The sequence below is a fragment of the Diabrotica undecimpunctata genome, chromosome 10, assembly GCF_040954645.1.
Source record: "Diabrotica undecimpunctata isolate CICGRU chromosome 10, icDiaUnde3, whole genome shotgun sequence".
NCBI lineage: Eukaryota > Metazoa > Arthropoda > Insecta > Coleoptera > Chrysomelidae > Diabrotica > Diabrotica undecimpunctata.
In genome coordinates, this window is record NC_092812.1 from 51,706,598 (window position 1) to 51,723,681 (window position 17,084).

A 17,084-nucleotide genomic window follows, 5' to 3' on the forward strand; every position below is an offset into this window, starting at 1 on the left:
ATATATATATATATATATATATATTTCCAGGAATCATTGGTATAATAGATGGAACCCATATCAAAATAAACAAACCGCAGGTGGATCCTGATTCCTATCTAAATAGAAAGCATTTTTATTCAATTCAAGTAAGTACTTATAAATTGTAGTATTTTGTTTATGAGATTGAGCCACAATTGTTGGTGTAATTAAAATTACATTTCTTCATTTAAGAAATGTAATTTTCATTGTGGCCGAGCTAAGTGATCTAAGTGCCAAAATTAAAAATTGCCAGAAATCAAAGAAAACTTGACCAACCAAAAAAATAAAACAAAATATAATTTAGATTTGGACTGAGGTATTCTTTTTCATGTTTTGATTGACTGCAGTGGCTCTTGTCCCTCAAGAAGCTATTGGTGTAATATTTTACCATCTATTACGAAAAGCGTACTTAAATTTTTTAACACTGGCCCAAAGATCAATTAACAAAGAACATGACCACTGTAGTGGCCAGACTTATTGAGGGGCTCATCTTTGGGCTTCGTTTGCAACCACTAGAGTGAAGGTGGCACGTAGATCTCATAGAGGGAAATTGGCATACTAACCTAGATCAAATTGATTGAAAATCAATTGTGGCTCAATCCCATAAACAAAATACTACATTTAACATGTCACAAGAAAACAGTTTTAGAACTTTGTTAGGTATAAATTTAAAATGTACATTATCTCAATCAATGGAAACTTTCAATATTAAATTACCTCCTTTTTATTTTAGGCGAAAGTGGTCTATGATCATAGGAAAAAATAAGGGACATTTTTGTTGGTTACCCTGGATCTGTCCACGATAGTAAAGTATTCAGAACATCTACTTTGTTTGATAGCTTAGAGGAAAATTATGGTGAATATTTTATTATTATATTATATATATATATATATATATATATATATATATATATATATATATATATATATATATATATAAGCAAAACACAGAAAATATACATGAATTCAAGATTGGAAATACTGGAAGATTAATAGAAGAGAAACAAAAATAAGAATTCTGCCTCAGACTCCCGTAAAGGTTTAAGATGGTTCCAGAAAAAAGTAATGGTTTGGACCCTGCAAGAGAAAATAAGTTAAATACATATACCATTTTTCAAATGAGTCATTAAAAATTATTTTAAAATAAATAAATAACAGTTTGAAAAAGATTGAATTTATAATAAACTATTTATTTTAACGTTGGCTAATATGAAAATACAAATACTTAAATACAAATAAAAGAAGAAATTAAAAGAATTTTGTATCTTAAAAGAATATTAACAATATACACAAACGAAAAATATATTTAATCTACATTTTCAGCTTCAGCTGACTCTACTTCATTTTTGGCAGGTTTCACAAGCACTTTATCTATTAGTCCAAATTTTTTGGCTTCATCTGGACTCATAAAATAATCTCTTTCCATACTGTTTTCTATAACTGTCAATTCTTGTCCGGTGTGTCGAACATACAGTTGATTTATTTGATTTTTTAATTTCATAATTTCTTGTGCTTGAATTTGAATATCTGTTGCCTGGCCCTAAAAACAAATATAATTTATTATTTATTAAAAATAAAGCATATTTTTTTTAATGTTTTAATAGAATTTATGAGTAGGAAAGCATCAAATTTTACTGGCTATGTAAGTTTTAATATTATGTGATTGAAAAATGCTGAAAAGCCTTGAAAGCTTGGTATATTTGTTGTGAATTGAACAATAATTAGTTAACACTTAATTTAACTTGACAAACAACTATTTACAAATAAGAAAAGGTAAAGAAGGAACTGCAGTATAGTTAATCTTTACATACAAAAGAAGTCATCCTTACTAGGTGGTGTGACAGAGAAAAACTCTGTCAATATTAGTAAAACAATAGTAGTGTAATTCACAAGGAGATGGAATCTAGATAACATCTGGATGCCCACTTTGTATGGAGAAGCTGTCAAAGAGGTGACTGAGGTCAAATATCTGGAGTAATACTAAATAAGCAGCTTACATGGCATCTCAAAAGAATATCTAACACAGAAAAGTTTGAGCTTCATGATTGAACATGCTCCAGTTAAGGGACACCTGCACACAACGAAGCTGTTTCATGCAGACTTTGTGGCATATAACTCTTAACAGTGAAACAGATTTTTCATGAGTGCGAGCCACTAAGTCATAGGCATAAAACAATTTTTAAAGACTATGACATGACTCCACAAATAAATGGTAGCGGTACACTACACTTTTATAACCTGGTATAGACTTCCAGAATTCTGTAATGGGCTATCTTGAATAAATGTAAAATGTACAATAAGCTAAATTAAGCAGAAAATAAAATTACGAGGGTATAAGAGAAGAAATTTACCTATGTTATACAAATTATAGAAAATAGAAATATAGAAAAATTAAAAAACTATAGTTTAAAAGCAGCGTGCCAAATTTATTGTACAATGGAAGAATTGAAAAGATCCCAAGTAAAGAAATACCTTTACAATTCAGATAACCTGGAGTAACAATGAACAGAAATTAATGGAGAGAATTTTCGAAAACAACATAAGGAAAAAATAATCCATACACTTAACCCTTACAAGGAATTAGTGATCTTACCTGTGCACCACCAGATGGTTGATGGACCATGATCCTAGCATTTGGAAGGGAATGTCTCATACCTGGAGTACCAGCAGCTAATAATAGTGATGCCATACTGCAAGCTTGTCCAACACACCTATTTAAAAGAAAATTGAATCATTATAATGATAAACACAATATGGATAACTAAATTTTGTTTTATGAACTGTTTAAAAGCAAATAGGTACCTAATTTAAATAAATAAACTAAATATGATTATATGATGCCCAAGGAAATGATCCATATCTTGTTCTCCAAGTTATAGACAATAGGAGCCAATGGAGTGGCTTGATATTGAAAAATGATCTATGTGCAGAATTGAAAATGAAGATAGTAAGGAATCTAAACTATGCCTGAATGTACCTAAAGTTAAGTGTCAGAAATATTGCATTAGTTACATGATGGTCCATTAGCTGGAAACTTGGGTTCTTGGCTGGAAAATGAAAATTGTGTGCAATAGGTAATTGTGTGCAGGGCTTTTTATAGTTTTATAACTAGGAGATCAAACTACAAGATGGTTAGAGTGAACACAGGAATGTTATGAATATTGTCACAAAGCACAGATCAAGAAAAATCCATTTCAATCATAATATCCTTTCAAGAAAGCAATACAGCACAAATTGTAGCCACTGTTAAATATTAGAGAATGACTTTGCTACTTTTAGGATTATTCCTAGACTTAAAGGAATAATCAAAATGATCGAAAATAGTTACCAAAACAACACAATAAAAGTAAAAGTAGAAGAACTAACTGACCCTATTGAAGCTGGCAATGGGATAAGACAGCGAGATTCTGAGTCCTCTATTGTTCAACCTGATTATGGATGAAATAATAAAGAAAGAAAGAACTAAAAAAGGATACCAAATGGGAGAAAAACAACTTAAAATAATCTATGTAGACGACTCAATACTAATCTCTCAAAGTAAAGATAATTTACAATGTATGCTGCACCAATTTATTATAACCACCTGAAAATTTAACAAGTTAATTTATCAAAAAAAAGACAAAATGCATGATTATAACAGCAAATTTACTAAGATGTCAATTGGAGCTGAAAGGTCAGATAATATAACAAGTAATGGAGTTTATATATCTAGGCATCACATTATCTATCTACGGAAAGCTTGAAACAGAAGTGGAAGATCAAGTAAATAGAACAAACAGAGCCACAGGTTGCCTGAATGAAACAATATGGAGAAAAAAAATATAGGGAAAGAAATGAGTGTCAGAATTTACAAAACAGTCATCAGACCAATAATGACATATGCAGCAGAAACATGACCTGACACAGAGAAGATCAAAAGAATGTTAGAAATAGCAGAGATGCAAACAGAAAGATAGGTGGTAAAATACTATGGAACAGAGCTAGAAGTACAGATATATGATAAATATGCAAGGTGGAGAACATCAAGGACTGGGTAAGAAATAGAAGAGTAGAATGGAATGATCATATAAGCCTAATGACCACAAATAAAGTAGTGAAGATGGCAAGAGACAGTTCCCTAATAGGAAGACGCTCAGTAAGAAGAACACGGAAATAATGGAACAACAACTTACTACAGGCACATTGAAAAACAGACAGAGTTATTTCTACATAAAAAGAAGAAGAGAAGACTTTGCTTCTTCTTCTCATGGCGCCGTCTCCTTTCGATCTCGATTCGTTGGCGATCCAAATGGATCATGATTGGCGATCCTACAGTTAACTAACTGATTAAAGTCAACCTCAATAGGTACCATATACCTACTAAAATACGCCATATCTGAATCATGTTTAAGATTGGAAGCTTCAAGGTGAAAGACTGTCTGTCCATGTGCATGTAGTCCAGAAGGTAGATCCTATTCAAGTCAATAGAATTGTTTTATACTGAAAAATGTCAGAAATATTGTTAGTTACATAACCGTGCACCAAATGGTGGACACTTTTGCATTACAAAGACAAAAAGTTAGTTGCATTGGAAACTAGAAGAAGATAATAGTGCCAAAAATGTGTATTATATGCAATTGGCAATATTTCAATTGGTAAAAATATTTGAAACAGTATGAGGTTAGTACTCAGATAGATATAAGATGCACTGTACCATTGTAAATTGTGACCAAATGTACGAATATCACACTAAAAATGGGGAAAGGAAGAAAAACCTTACATATTTAATTTTTAATTATTTCTAATATTGGGTTCAAATACTAACCAAGTAGAAATAGGTGGCAATATATACTGCATGGTATCATATATTCCCAATCCAGCAGTCACACTTCCTCCTGGTGAATTTATATACAGATGAATGGGTTTTGTGGAAGACTCTGACTGCAAAAACAGTAATTGAGCAACTATAAGGGAACTCATATTATCATGGACTGGTCCCATAAGGCAAATAATCCTTTCTTTGAGCAATCTTGAGTAAATATCATATGCACGGTCACCCCTGCCTGTTTGTTCTACTACTATTGGTACCAGTCCTATATTTCTAGTAATCTTGTTTCCCAAACAGCTATTGCTTCTCTAAAAATAATTACATATTAATAAATACAATAAATATTAACCAGACATTAAAAAACTACTTATGAGGATATTAAAGGGTACCTGTTGGTAATTCCTGTTAATTTTAAGTTATACTAAGATTAGATTTTGATAGTGAATATTAAAATATTAAAATAAAAACAGCTCCAATGATACAGTAATATTAATAAATTAATTGTATTCTTTCTTTTATTCAATTCTTCTTTATGCTGAAAAATGTGTACAGCTTGTCTGGCAGGGTGTTTGAGGTAATGGAGTAAAGACTAATGTAGATGCAAAATAATTTCATTGAACAGTTTCTATGTCATGATTTAACACAAACTAATTATCAGTTTCAGTATTTCTCAGGTTAAGAGTATAGGTATAATTCTTATATTATATAAATATCTTTAATTGCAATTCTTTTATTCCTTGTTATTAGTTCAGAGTTTATTTCTATTTCTATACTTTTTTATCACATATATTGTGTCCATATCAGGAAGTCGTATGACTGTGAATAAATGTTAAGTCTGGATTATTTTCTATCTTTCCTTTTTGTTTCTGATCATTTAATTTACTTTCTATACTTAAGTAAACCGGCGTTAGTATTTCCTTAATGCATAATTTACAAAATTATCAATTAATTATAACGCTTTTCAAAAGATAATTTTATTTACTTACCAACAAACATTTTAAACTATTTCCTAATCCTAACATTTTAATTTTAAATTATAACTTTAGTATTTATAAAAAGTTAAATGTTTACTTTTAACATCTCATTTGCGATTTGAAGTGACAAGTGACAAATAACGCTTACGTATTGCAAGTTGCGCTTTTACACAACTTGAATTGAAACATCTATTGACTTCTCAAAAACCTGTTTGAAATTATGTCGTTTAAACCATATAAAAATATACGAAACGCTTAAATTATTTGCCATATACCATTACTACAAAAGATTCCCACAAATGAAAAACGCTTTTAATATACATATACCTTATATCTTTTTAATTCGGTACACTGAAATAATTTTTAATAAAGTATTATGGCCGTAAACTCCCCATAAATATAAACTAATAAATCCCTTTATATAAATTCCATGTAATATTGTGCGGGTGGTAACATAGTGTACTATTTTTTAAATATTTTTGGGAATATATTCATGTTCCTAATTTGCCTTAAAAAAATAATCGATCTTCACTGGATTATTCGGATGAATCGAAAAATTGAATAGTTTTTGATTCGAATGCTTGGTTCGTCTAAACTCGGTGTCTATTTGTGGAGTAGGTTCTTTCATCTGTCTCAGTTTTTGTTACCGGGCTGTTTAATAGAGCTTAGCAGAAGTAAATTCAACATTTATTAATAAAGTAGTTGAATAATTTGGAGGTAAAAGTGTAAGTACGAAATATTTAGTGTATTTTTTGCATGCATGTATGTAACAATTATATTTGTAAAAATATTGATCAGATGGTCACTTTCTACCAGTCGCCATGATAAAAATTAGACGTTTTTATTAGTTCTTAGTTACCCGAGATTGTTCGAAGTTTCCAACAATCGAAATTTGATTAATATAGAGGAGCTGAAATTCGATCTTTTGTTACATTGTAATACGAAATTCAAAACGAAAAAAATTTAACAAAACTGGTTTGATTCGATATAAACTCCGGTAAATTTATAATTATAAACTATTATAAATATAAGTAACAAAAAGGAATAAATATGCTTTATTACTATAAATATTTCAGCAAAATATGTTTGCACTAAAACGTGGATTTCATTAATAGTGACATTCTGATATATTTCTTTAAATATATATATATGTTATGTGTCAAAATGTAGAGATAAATGACTGGTTTTCTCTTATTTTTCCGATTTTCAACACAAGCAGCAACACTGGTTTGATTTGATGACGATTAATCGAATTTAGTTTTTTTTCGGCCGGTTTCAAATACCTATCAATCGAATACCGGTGGAATCGTTAACAAATCGAGTCAGATGGTGAATCGCGCATTACGAGTTTTCGTTTTCATCGATCGTCTCTCGCTCGTCACTTCGTCACTCGTGATCGCTGATCTAGTCTATTCATTGTTGAAAGTAGTGTGTGTAGCGTCGGCTGCTATAAAATCTTACTATTTATTGAATTAAACCGTAAGTATATGATAAATATTTTATCAGTGAATTGTTTTATAAGAAAATATGTAATTTTGTGAGTCTAGAGCTTTCCCCTTAAGTTTTTTGGTCTTGGGAAGTATTGACCTTCAACATTGAAATCTTTCGTGATTTTTGGTGATAACATTTTAAAAGTCATTATTAATTTTTTGTGTGCGTTTTCCTAATTCTATTCATAACGGTATTAATACAAGGGTTAAAATTCTAGACAGTTCAGAAAGTGAAATATTTTTCCCGTGCATCATCAATAAGTAGATCCAGTGGGCGATCGATAACCCAGTGTGTTTGCATCTTTTTTTCACAATATTTCTGCAGTGGATCATATTTACACAGAATCATAAACCTTTTAGGAAACATTTAAACCATTCACGATGTGAAAAAATGTTATAACTACGCATTAGAGTAAAAGGTGTGGCTGACGCCATATTGTCAATCTCTTGCCGGTGGCGTGGTGACTAGCGCGGTAGTCGAGTTTTATCTTCTTCGGTGTTAGTGCCTGAAAAGATATTGTGACCGGTCTTCTGGAATATCAATTAGAGGGTGGAAATAGTTTATCTATCGACTTACTTGCTGGTAAATTTAATAGTTCTATTAATAGATTTCTACTAAAATTTTGATTTTGTGGAAATATATCATAACCTGCGATTGAGCCCACGTCTATTAGTCATTGCCAAAAAAATTCAATCAATTGGGCTGTTCACACTTGTTTAAATATCTCCCTAATTCTTGCATTAATTCTTAATTTGATATTGCTAATATTGATTAATTGCAAACTTTTTAAATGTAATGAACATAGTGAATTGAGAACTGTGTGCATGTATTGAATATAATTCATTATGTTAAATTAACTTTTCCCTAAAGTTCTTTTAAAATGGCAAAAATAGAAATACTGCATGTATCATTAATTTTGTATTTTTGTTACATTAATAAACAAATCTAATCGAAATTCTCACAATTGTTTTGCCTCAGCTACCTTATATTCAAGATGTGCACACCTATTAAGGTGGGTGGTAACCAGGTATAAAGGCGAAAATTTCGTATTTTAATGCTTATTATCTTCAAATAATATCCGGTTCTCTTAGATTATACATTTTGCAGGTTCTCAGTGTTTATTCAACATAAACTCTAGACAAGCTATAAGGTTAATTTTGTGAGAGCAAATAAATATGAGTAAAAATAAATATGAAGTTAAGAAATAATAATAGCACCTGGAAAACTGAAAATGTATTGTTGCTGATCTCACACTTACTTATTAGTAATAATGCAGTCATACTTATAGTTTTAAATATCATTTAATCATAAGATATCAAAAAATGTGTTTAAATATGTTTATGAAAGATATACTAATGATATTTACTGTATTTTATTGCAAAACAACTGAAGTACTAAATAGTGCAAACTGCCAGTAGCATTAAAATCCTACTGTTTACATTTTGTTTTTTCTTAAGGGGTAGCATGCAGAAAATATATAACAGTGAAATATATGTAAAATGAACACTTTCTAGGTTAGTTAGTATTCCAGGGTTTGATTTTTTTACCTAGCAATATTTTTCTGTGATATTAATCAGAGAAACTTCTGTTGTACATAGGCTTTTTTGTTAGGATCCTAGTTACTTAGGTTTCATTACACATTTCTTTTGATCTGCCTTACAACTCTAAACTAAAAAAAAAATGAAAGGGGCAACATCATTGTTTTTTTTTTCTACCAGACCTCATTATTTGTTAGCTTATTGATCCTGTTCAGAAAGCCATCAGTATTCACCTAAATATTCAAAATGTTTACATTTTTTGTGTTACATAATGTTCTGCATTGTCATAGTTATATGTATATCTTTACTGCACCAAAAAGTCTGTTTATGACCAATTGTGGTCACATTTCAGCTTATATCCACTGTTGAATGAATATGCAAAGGTTTTTTCTGATTCTATTATCATGTCTAATTATCAAAGGTTGTTGGTTATAAAGTTAAGGTGACAAAATACACATCTGCTTCACTTCATTTCTCCAATACTGCTAGAATTTTGGTTAATTCTGATGTCTGCACATTATGAAAACACAATTTGTTGATAATGCAGAGGTTTTGGTCAATTCCCACCAGTTGCTAAGACACTATCATTGTTGGGATTGAATCAGTCAAAGTTCTTCTTCCAGTCAGTAAAACCATAAACACTGGTTGAAAATTAATTCAATGCAATAACAAAAACATACAATTATAGACAAATCTAGTGAGTAACAAATCAAATAAAAAAAACCAAAGAACAGGGAGAATATCAAAGCTGGAAAATGAATTGTGGTAGACAACTCATGAAAGTAACAGAAAAGATCACCTGTAAAATAACCTGACGAAGATGGTATTGACATGTGGAAATAATTGAATCATAATAGATAGCCAGAATTAAAATATTCTGCAAAAAGAAGGAAATGTGGATGACCAAAAATAAGATGGAAAAAAGGAATTGAAGATACAATGAGAGAAAGAAACTTGGAAGAAAATGATTGACAAGATTAGATAGTCGAGGATTACCCCCATGGGCATAAGTTTTTATTTAGAATTTATTATGAACTACAAAAGAAAACATGCATAAGAAAAAAACACGTTATATAAGTAAAGCAGCAATTGATGGGTCATGAGAGGTTTCTAGAGATAATTCCCGATAATTGCAATAGATTTTATGCCATCTTCACAATTTGGGGAATAAAGCTTAAAAAATTGTCATACAAAGATCTCTTATCTCACCTCTTTACTAAGAATGTACGTTTCCATGTTGTAGTTAAATGGAATTAACTTTCTTGACTTTAAAAACAATATAGAAAAGCATTTATTAGTAATTAACATTTAGATGTTGTACCATTGAAGTAAAAACCATCATAAATCATGTTTTAACTTGAGGCAATTGGATATATCACTTTGCTAAAGAACAGTCACCAGTGATGAACAGAAATTGGTGAATGATTGTGATACTCCAGAAGTGATATTTAATAGTAATGACATACCTGGTCAGATATTGATATATTTTATACTGTTTACATAACTAGTTAATTAGTTCTGGAGGGTTAACTAAAAAACAAGAATTTTTATCATTTATTATCAATACAGTGCTTTAAGAAATCTGTATAAATGGAATCCATTCCAATTCTTGAAAGTACTGCATATGTAATTTTGATAAAGGACAAGAGTTGTCTGGAGTCTATCCAGATCTCCAACCATACCATTTTATTAAAATATCTTGAAGAAAACATATTGAAAACATAAATATGGAAAAATTAAGGAAATTGTATAAAGAAACTGGTTACAGATAAGACCATTATACAGAGGAAACATTTATTGGTACTTCCGAAGGTCCATCAAAAAGAGACTTGGCCCAGAATTACTAATTTCATTTACATATTTTCAGCCTTTGGATAAATAGATAGCATAAACTTAGTTCTGTTGTTAGGAAGTCAATTTCTTTATTTATTTCACTGTTGCATTATTTTTTACAGATTTAGAATTAGAGAAAAATGTCTGCTCCTGATAAAGATGAATTAGTTCAAAGAGCCAAGCTTGCTGAGCAAGCTGAACGCTACGATGATATGGCCTCGGCAATGAAATCAGTTACCGAGACAGGAGTTGAACTCAGTAATGAAGAAAGGAATCTCCTATCAGTCGCATATAAGAATGTGGTAGGTGCCAGGCGATCGTCTTGGAGAGTTATTTCTTCAATTGAACAAAAGACTGAAGGATCCGAGAGGAAACAACAGATGGCACGAGAATATAGAGAAAAAGTTGAAAAAGAGTTACGAGAAATCTGCGATGATGTCTTAGTAAGTATATTTTCCTTGTTTTCCATTAACTTCTTACTAGAGTGAGATACATGTTTTAGAAGCAAGTCCTACATTTTTATATAAATGATGTAACTTTCTATTATAACTTTCGTTCTTCCGAGTCATCTTGATGACATTATAATAAACTGATATTATAGTATATAACAGTAAAATCCACATTACTATTTATGTACAGGTGAGTCATTCTAATAATTTTACAGGGACTATTGGACAAATACCTTATCCCAAAAGCCAGCAATGCAGAGTCCAAAGTATTCTACCTCAAGATGAAGGGAGATTACTATAGGTACCTCGCAGAAGTAGCCACAGGCGACACTAGGAACAGTAAGTTGTTTGAATTGTTAAAGTTTTTGAAATCAATATTCAAAATCAAAAGTTCATAATAGTTGTTCAGGGCTGTTCATTATAACCAGCTGTACAGTGGTACAGTAAATAAATGGGTATCAATGATGTACTATATCAGGGTTTCAAGGAAAAAATAAAGTATTAATTAGCTTAAAGTTATATTAAATTCATCTATATTATTAGAATAATGATTTTTGTCACTATAGGAACGTTTTTTTAACTGTTGATATATATCAATATAGATTGGTGAAACAACTGGTTTAAAAATTAATTTCTAAATTCCAATCATTTTATAACTATAAATAGTGTTTATTGCTTTTTATTTAAAATTTGGAGAATGGCATTAAAGTTACGATTCGTGATACAATTTCATGTCATAGCTAAATGCAATGTATTTTTTAATAAATTCCAATCATTTTATAACTAGCTATAAATAGAACTTATTGACTTTTATTTAAAATTTTGAGAACTACACAAGATTTTGAATAGTGATACTAATTTCATTTCTTAGTTAAACGGTTTGATTTATTACTTTCAGATATTCTGCAATATTTTTTGGGTAGATTAGCACTTGTATTTAATGTTGATATTGTATAATAAAATTATCATTTTTAAACAATAGTAGGTAGTCTAAGGAATGGACAAGTGATTACAGACCTTAGTAGGTTTAAAATTGACATATTTACTGTGTCATATCTCAATTATTATATCCTAAATGTGAGTGTACCTAGATGGTAGATAAAAGATGTTGTTAACTTTCATTTTCCTTTTTGGTAGTAAAATTCCAAGCCCAATCTCCCCTACTGATGCAAAAGTTCATTTTGAAAATTCTGTGAATGAAATAGTGAAAAAACCTTCTATCCTACTGTATTATTTAATCAAGGGAATTCTTAACTCTTATTTCTAGACTCTTAATTCTTATTTCTAGACTCTTAAACTTCTTTCAGATTTCTTAATGTTGAATATTGTCCATCTTGTATTCTATTTTCAGGATAATTTGAAATACTTAAGCCAAATTTACCAAAAATATTTTAACTTCATATATTTTAAACTTATGAGGTAGGTTCCATACATTTTTAACCTGGTATAGTAAACATGTTTATTAATTTATTAATTATAATACTATTCATAAGAATTATATCAACTCATCTTTTAAACTAAACAAGTAAAATATTCATCTACAGCCCCCCTTCCAGAATATACATAATGCTTTTAATTCTTAAACTTTGCACTGATAAAAATGTGTCATGCCAATAAGAAACATATTGTTAGTTACATATTGGCTAAATAGGAAACTTATGGTGCCTACCTCATATTTATTCTTGCTATTTATTATGTATTTAAACTTACGAATTTTATTTTCTTGCATAAACTTTGCTTAATTCTAACTTCCAGCTGTCGTCGATTACTCACAAAAAGCTTATCAAGATGCATTTGAAATCTCTAAGGCGAAAATGACACCCACACATCCAATCAGGTTGGGACTGGCACTTAACTTCTCAGTGTTTTACTATGAGATATTAAATTCACCAGACAAAGCTTGCCAGTTAGCTAAACAGGTCATTATTAATATATATTTCTTTTTTACAGCGGGGCAGAATTACATGGAAGGCAATTGTTTAGCATGTTCTTTATTTTATCTTTTTATAAAAAAATCTTGTAGGTGTTAAAATAATTTACGTTTTTCTTGTGTAGAAGTTGTAGAAGATTCTCAAAAGGCATATCAAGAAGCATTTGACATAGCTAAGTCAAAAATGCAGTCTACCCATCCTATTAGGCTAGGACTCGCCCTAAATTTCTCTGTGTTTTATTACGAAATTATAAATTCACCTCCGAGAGCTTGTCACTTAGCCAAACAGGTTATTAGTTTTTTTTATTTGTGTGTTATATTTTAGGTTCTATTTAGTTCTACATTTGCGAGTATTAACATTTGCCAGTTTTGTGATGTAATTCTGCCTGTTTACTAACTACATAAATGCTTGAACAGTAACCCACAATCATGAATGTAGAAATTTTTGGCAAATTCATTTTGTTCTGTTTCAAAAAGATTTGTGCTTATGGGTTTGCTTGTGAGGTTGTATCAGAAAAAAATCGAATATTAGATCTTAATCAGTTGTGTAGTTCATTATTATTTCAATGCTTAAAAAATATTTGGTGAAATGATCCTCTAGTATATAATCGTCTCAAAATTGAAAATGTTTGCCTCACCAGTGTCTTTACAAATAAGAATGATAATTATTTTTCTGATACATCCTCAAATTTTACGTCGTCTGATTCCACACAAAGCTAATCTCTTGAGTTTAACAGTTACAGTGTATTAGTAGGTCATACAAGAATTTAAAACCAATTTTATGATGTAATTAGTTTTTGAGGTGTTCAAAATAGTCTGTGGATATTTAAATTAAAACAGATTTATCACTACAAGTAATAAATATGATATTTAAGCTTTTTACATTACTTCTTCTAGTTAATATTTTTATTTTGCTTTAATGTATCCAATTTATTTTAATCCAGATTTGTCCTTTTGGTCATCTGTTTGCATGATATCACTGTCTCACCATAATTTTTGTACCTTTTATTCTTAATATGCTTATTATTAACACATCTGGATTTCTCTACATATCTTTAAATGCACTGCTTCTATTTATGAATTTCCATTTTTTTTATCATTTACCATCAGCTCTGAGCATAATTCATTTTAACTGACTGGAAGTTATGTATTTTGTGAAATCACGCAACTTCAGTCTGAATTTATTGAATTAAATTTTTTTATATTAATGTTTCTACTAGAAAAAAAAAACTATGTTTTGGTGTCATTTGAGTGAGCACAATCTTTAAGATATTATCTGATCCAAAGCAGATTTTTTAATATTTATAGATGGATTTTGTTAGAAACAAGTGATCTCAAATTACCAAAAATTGGAAATGGGTAAAAGGAAACAAAAATGTTAAACTCAAGAGTTAGTTTATAGACAATAATGTACTTCACAATGAATAAAAAAAAGATATAAAACATTTAAATTGAAAATCTGTATGTAAATGGTAGTTTATTAATTTGCTTTATTAAAATTGTAGGTTTGTTTTCTATAACTATATCACATTTACCATAGACCTTGTAGAAAAATTTATGTAATGCCCAAGCTTATCTTGTTTTGATCCCATATATATTCATAGATCTCCTGCAAATTTTAAAAATTTATTAATATTCTGACTTTACTTGTCTGTTTGCAAATTTTGTCTCTCGTTTTCGAATCACATTCTAATATTACTCCTAAATATAGATAATAAAATAGCAACTGTAGAAATTTATTATTTTTTTAAATATTCGTGTGGAATAAGGCGACATTGTAGATTTTTTTATAGAATATTTTAATAACACTGTATTATATTTAGGCCTTTGACGATGCAATAGCCGAGTTGGACACGCTTAATGAAGACTCATATAAGGACAGTACCCTTATTATGCAGCTTCTCCGGGACAACCTCACACTTTGGACGAGTGACACGCAGGTATGTAACATTTAAATGTAATAAACTTTGTTAACTAGGTGCAAATCCACAATTTTATTATTCATTTAAGTAGTTCACTGTTTTTTTTTTGTATGTACTCAAAATTTTTGGTTTATATACTTAATCGGGCATTGTAACATTGTGGTTTATTTTTTTTTATATCTTTTATTCTTTACTGTTACTATCCGTGATATTTTTCCTTAAAATATTTACTTCATTTCATTTCAATTGCATCTTTTTTATATTAACTTCTTTTAAGAACCTCATTTTCGAAAATGGTACATTTAAACAATGCTAAATGAAATATTTGAATAAATTATACCTTCAGTCAGTTTATTGAATAAATAATTACGTCATTCATACCCATGGTTATTTGTTTTTTCAGTTTGCAAATAGTATGAATAATTGAGATCCATATTTGCATAGTTTTTGATTTGCTCATATAATTTGTCATTATTAGGTATGTGAATTATATTGATAATTCATGACACATTAATTGTTGAATGCACATGATTTTATTAATCAACAATTTTTTTTATCAAGGGCATATGAGTAAGCAAGAAAAATATATCACTATTTTTCTTGTGTTTTGTGTTGTGATTTGTTAATATTCAATAGCTGAGAATAGCTGATTTTTTATTTATTGTTTTATTTCTGAATTCAGTTGTCCTCATGATGATTTTTGGTTACAGGGTGAAGCTGATGAGCCTCAAGAGGCTGGTGATAATTAAAAGTGTGGAGCGTCATTTTTTAAACAATTATTCGTTAATAATGAAATTTCATGTAAGTTGACGTATTCGTGGAACTTGGTTGTGAAGTTTCATTGACAGTTTTAAGTTTCATCCTGCTGAAACTTCGATATTTAAAATGTTTTAGGAGATATGTAAATCGTTAAATTTATATTTCACATTATCACACAACCATCATACTTTTCGCAACAAGTAATTTAAGCCATAAAAACCAAATGTAGTCATATAGTTTGGTGATCGAAACAATATGATTACATATATTCATTTCTGTGATCGTTGTGTGATTCAATGTCAATTCTTCTGCATCAACTTTTGTTTTTTTTTTATATATATATATATTCAATACTGTAATGGTTTTTAATTTTTTATATATTAAATGTATATTTATCTCCTTCTAGAATTTTGAAAATTACTTTGAAATTTTAGCACCTTTTAAGTTGTAACTTTGTTAACTATTACATTTATTATTTAATAACATTGTTTTAGGTTATCTTTTTTTATTTTGTATTTGTTCATTGTTGAACTTCTCCAGAACTTACCTCTCAGGGTAAAGGCAGATACAGCGGGTTTAACCAAAGTTTTTTTACGCGTTGGAATTGTTGTGAATAAATATAATTTTATAGAACAAATATGCAGATCAACAACGGCAGTCCTTACTTGATTTTATAGAAGTTAATAGACAATACTTCAAAATTTCTCACTATTACAAACATAAGTGCCGTTAAAACAATTACAGGAAAAATATGCTGTTGCATGATTTCACCCATTTTAAAAACTATATGGGTCACTCCACAAATCACTTGATAAACTATTTGATTTGTTTAGAAACTACCAACTAATTGAATGCTTTTGTTAAAGCCGCTGAGTATGTGTTTACCCATATCATTTATTTTGAGTCAGTTATTTAATTACATTTAGTCTGCCAACTTAATTTTGCACTCCATTACATGGGCCAATATCTGCCCCTTCCCCTAAAGTACCTATGTTTACCGTAAACCACTCACTTTGGATGTGCTATATATAAATGTATATGTATTAAAATAAAAACTGCTACCAAGCTCTATTTGTTTTCTGTTGTATCTGTCGAAGTATATGTCAGATATCAATAAATTTTTCAAAACTCTCACATATTGTTTTAGTTACCTATCCAAAAATATCCACTTACTACAGAATAATCCATTTTTTACAATATTGTGGAAACTTTGATTTTAAAAGATCAGTATCAGTATATATAATATATTGATAAAAAAAGTATGTTGTTTGTTGAGAGGTATTATGTATGTCTGCGCCGTTTGAATACCAACTACTTTGGTAAAAATATACAAAATAATGACTTACAGGAATAGTGGCCA

At 29.6% G+C, this 17,084-nt stretch overlaps 2 protein-coding genes across 5 annotated transcripts; one reads left to right on the forward strand and one right to left on the reverse strand.

The window, feature by feature from the left end:
* Window positions 1–1,190: 1,190 nt before the first annotated feature.
* ClpP (Caseinolytic protease proteolytic subunit) lies at window positions 1,191–5,964 on the reverse strand. Its single transcript, XM_072546267.1, has 4 exons — window positions 5,815–5,964; window positions 4,826–5,136; window positions 2,615–2,732; window positions 1,191–1,561 (listed from the first exon to the last, which is right to left on the reverse strand). The coding sequence occupies exons 1-4, from the start codon at window positions 5,848–5,850 to the stop codon at window positions 1,328–1,330; spliced, it is 699 nt and encodes a 232-aa protein (XP_072402368.1). The 5' UTR covers window positions 5,851–5,964; the 3' UTR covers window positions 1,191–1,327.
* A 423-nt stretch (window positions 5,965–6,387) lies between these two features.
* Window positions 6,388–16,858, forward strand: 14-3-3zeta (tyrosine 3-monooxygenase/tryptophan 5-monooxygenase activation protein zeta). Of its 4 annotated transcripts, none has more exons than XM_072546264.1 (6): window positions 6,388–6,527; window positions 10,787–11,107; window positions 11,329–11,452; window positions 12,869–13,032; window positions 14,867–14,983; window positions 15,676–16,858. In XM_072546264.1, exons 2-6 carry the CDS (start codon window positions 10,805–10,807, stop codon window positions 15,712–15,714), a joined length of 747 nt encoding a protein of 248 aa, XP_072402365.1. In that variant the 5' UTR covers window positions 6,388–6,527; window positions 10,787–10,804; the 3' UTR covers window positions 15,715–16,858. The 4 variants fall into 4 exon arrangements, with proteins under 4 accessions (XP_072402365.1, XP_072402364.1, XP_072402367.1 ...); XM_072546263.1 differs by lacking the exon at window positions 6,388–6,527 and adding an exon at window positions 7,124–7,281; XM_072546266.1 differs by lacking the exons at window positions 6,388–6,527; window positions 12,869–13,032 and adding exons at window positions 7,124–7,281; window positions 13,169–13,332.
* The last annotated feature ends 226 nt before the right edge of the window (window positions 16,859–17,084 follow it).

Bases quoted from the DNA above. Each gene is read 5' to 3' on its own strand.
- 14-3-3zeta (XM_072546264.1), top strand. From the start codon at position 10,805: ATGTCTGCTCCTGATAAAGATGAATTAGTTCAAAGAGCCAAGCTTGCT. The intron at 11,453-12,868 runs GTAAGTTGTTTG...TCTAACTTCCAG, and splicing joins CACAGGCGACACTAGGAACA to CTGTCGTCGATTACTCACAA. The intron at 13,033-14,866 runs GTCATTATTAAT...TATTATATTTAG, and splicing joins CTTGCCAGTTAGCTAAACAG to GCCTTTGACGATGCAATAGC.
- ClpP (XM_072546267.1), bottom strand. From the start codon at position 5,850: ATGTTAGGATTAGGAAATAGTTTAAAATGTTTGTTG. The intron at 5,137-5,814 runs GTAAGTAAATAA...AATTATTTTTAG, and splicing joins ATAGTTTAAAATGTTTGTTG to AGAAGCAATAGCTGTTTGGG. The intron at 2,733-4,825 runs GTTAGTATTTGA...TCTTTTAAATAG, and splicing joins TTGCCACCTATTTCTACTTG to GTGTGTTGGACAAGCTTGCA.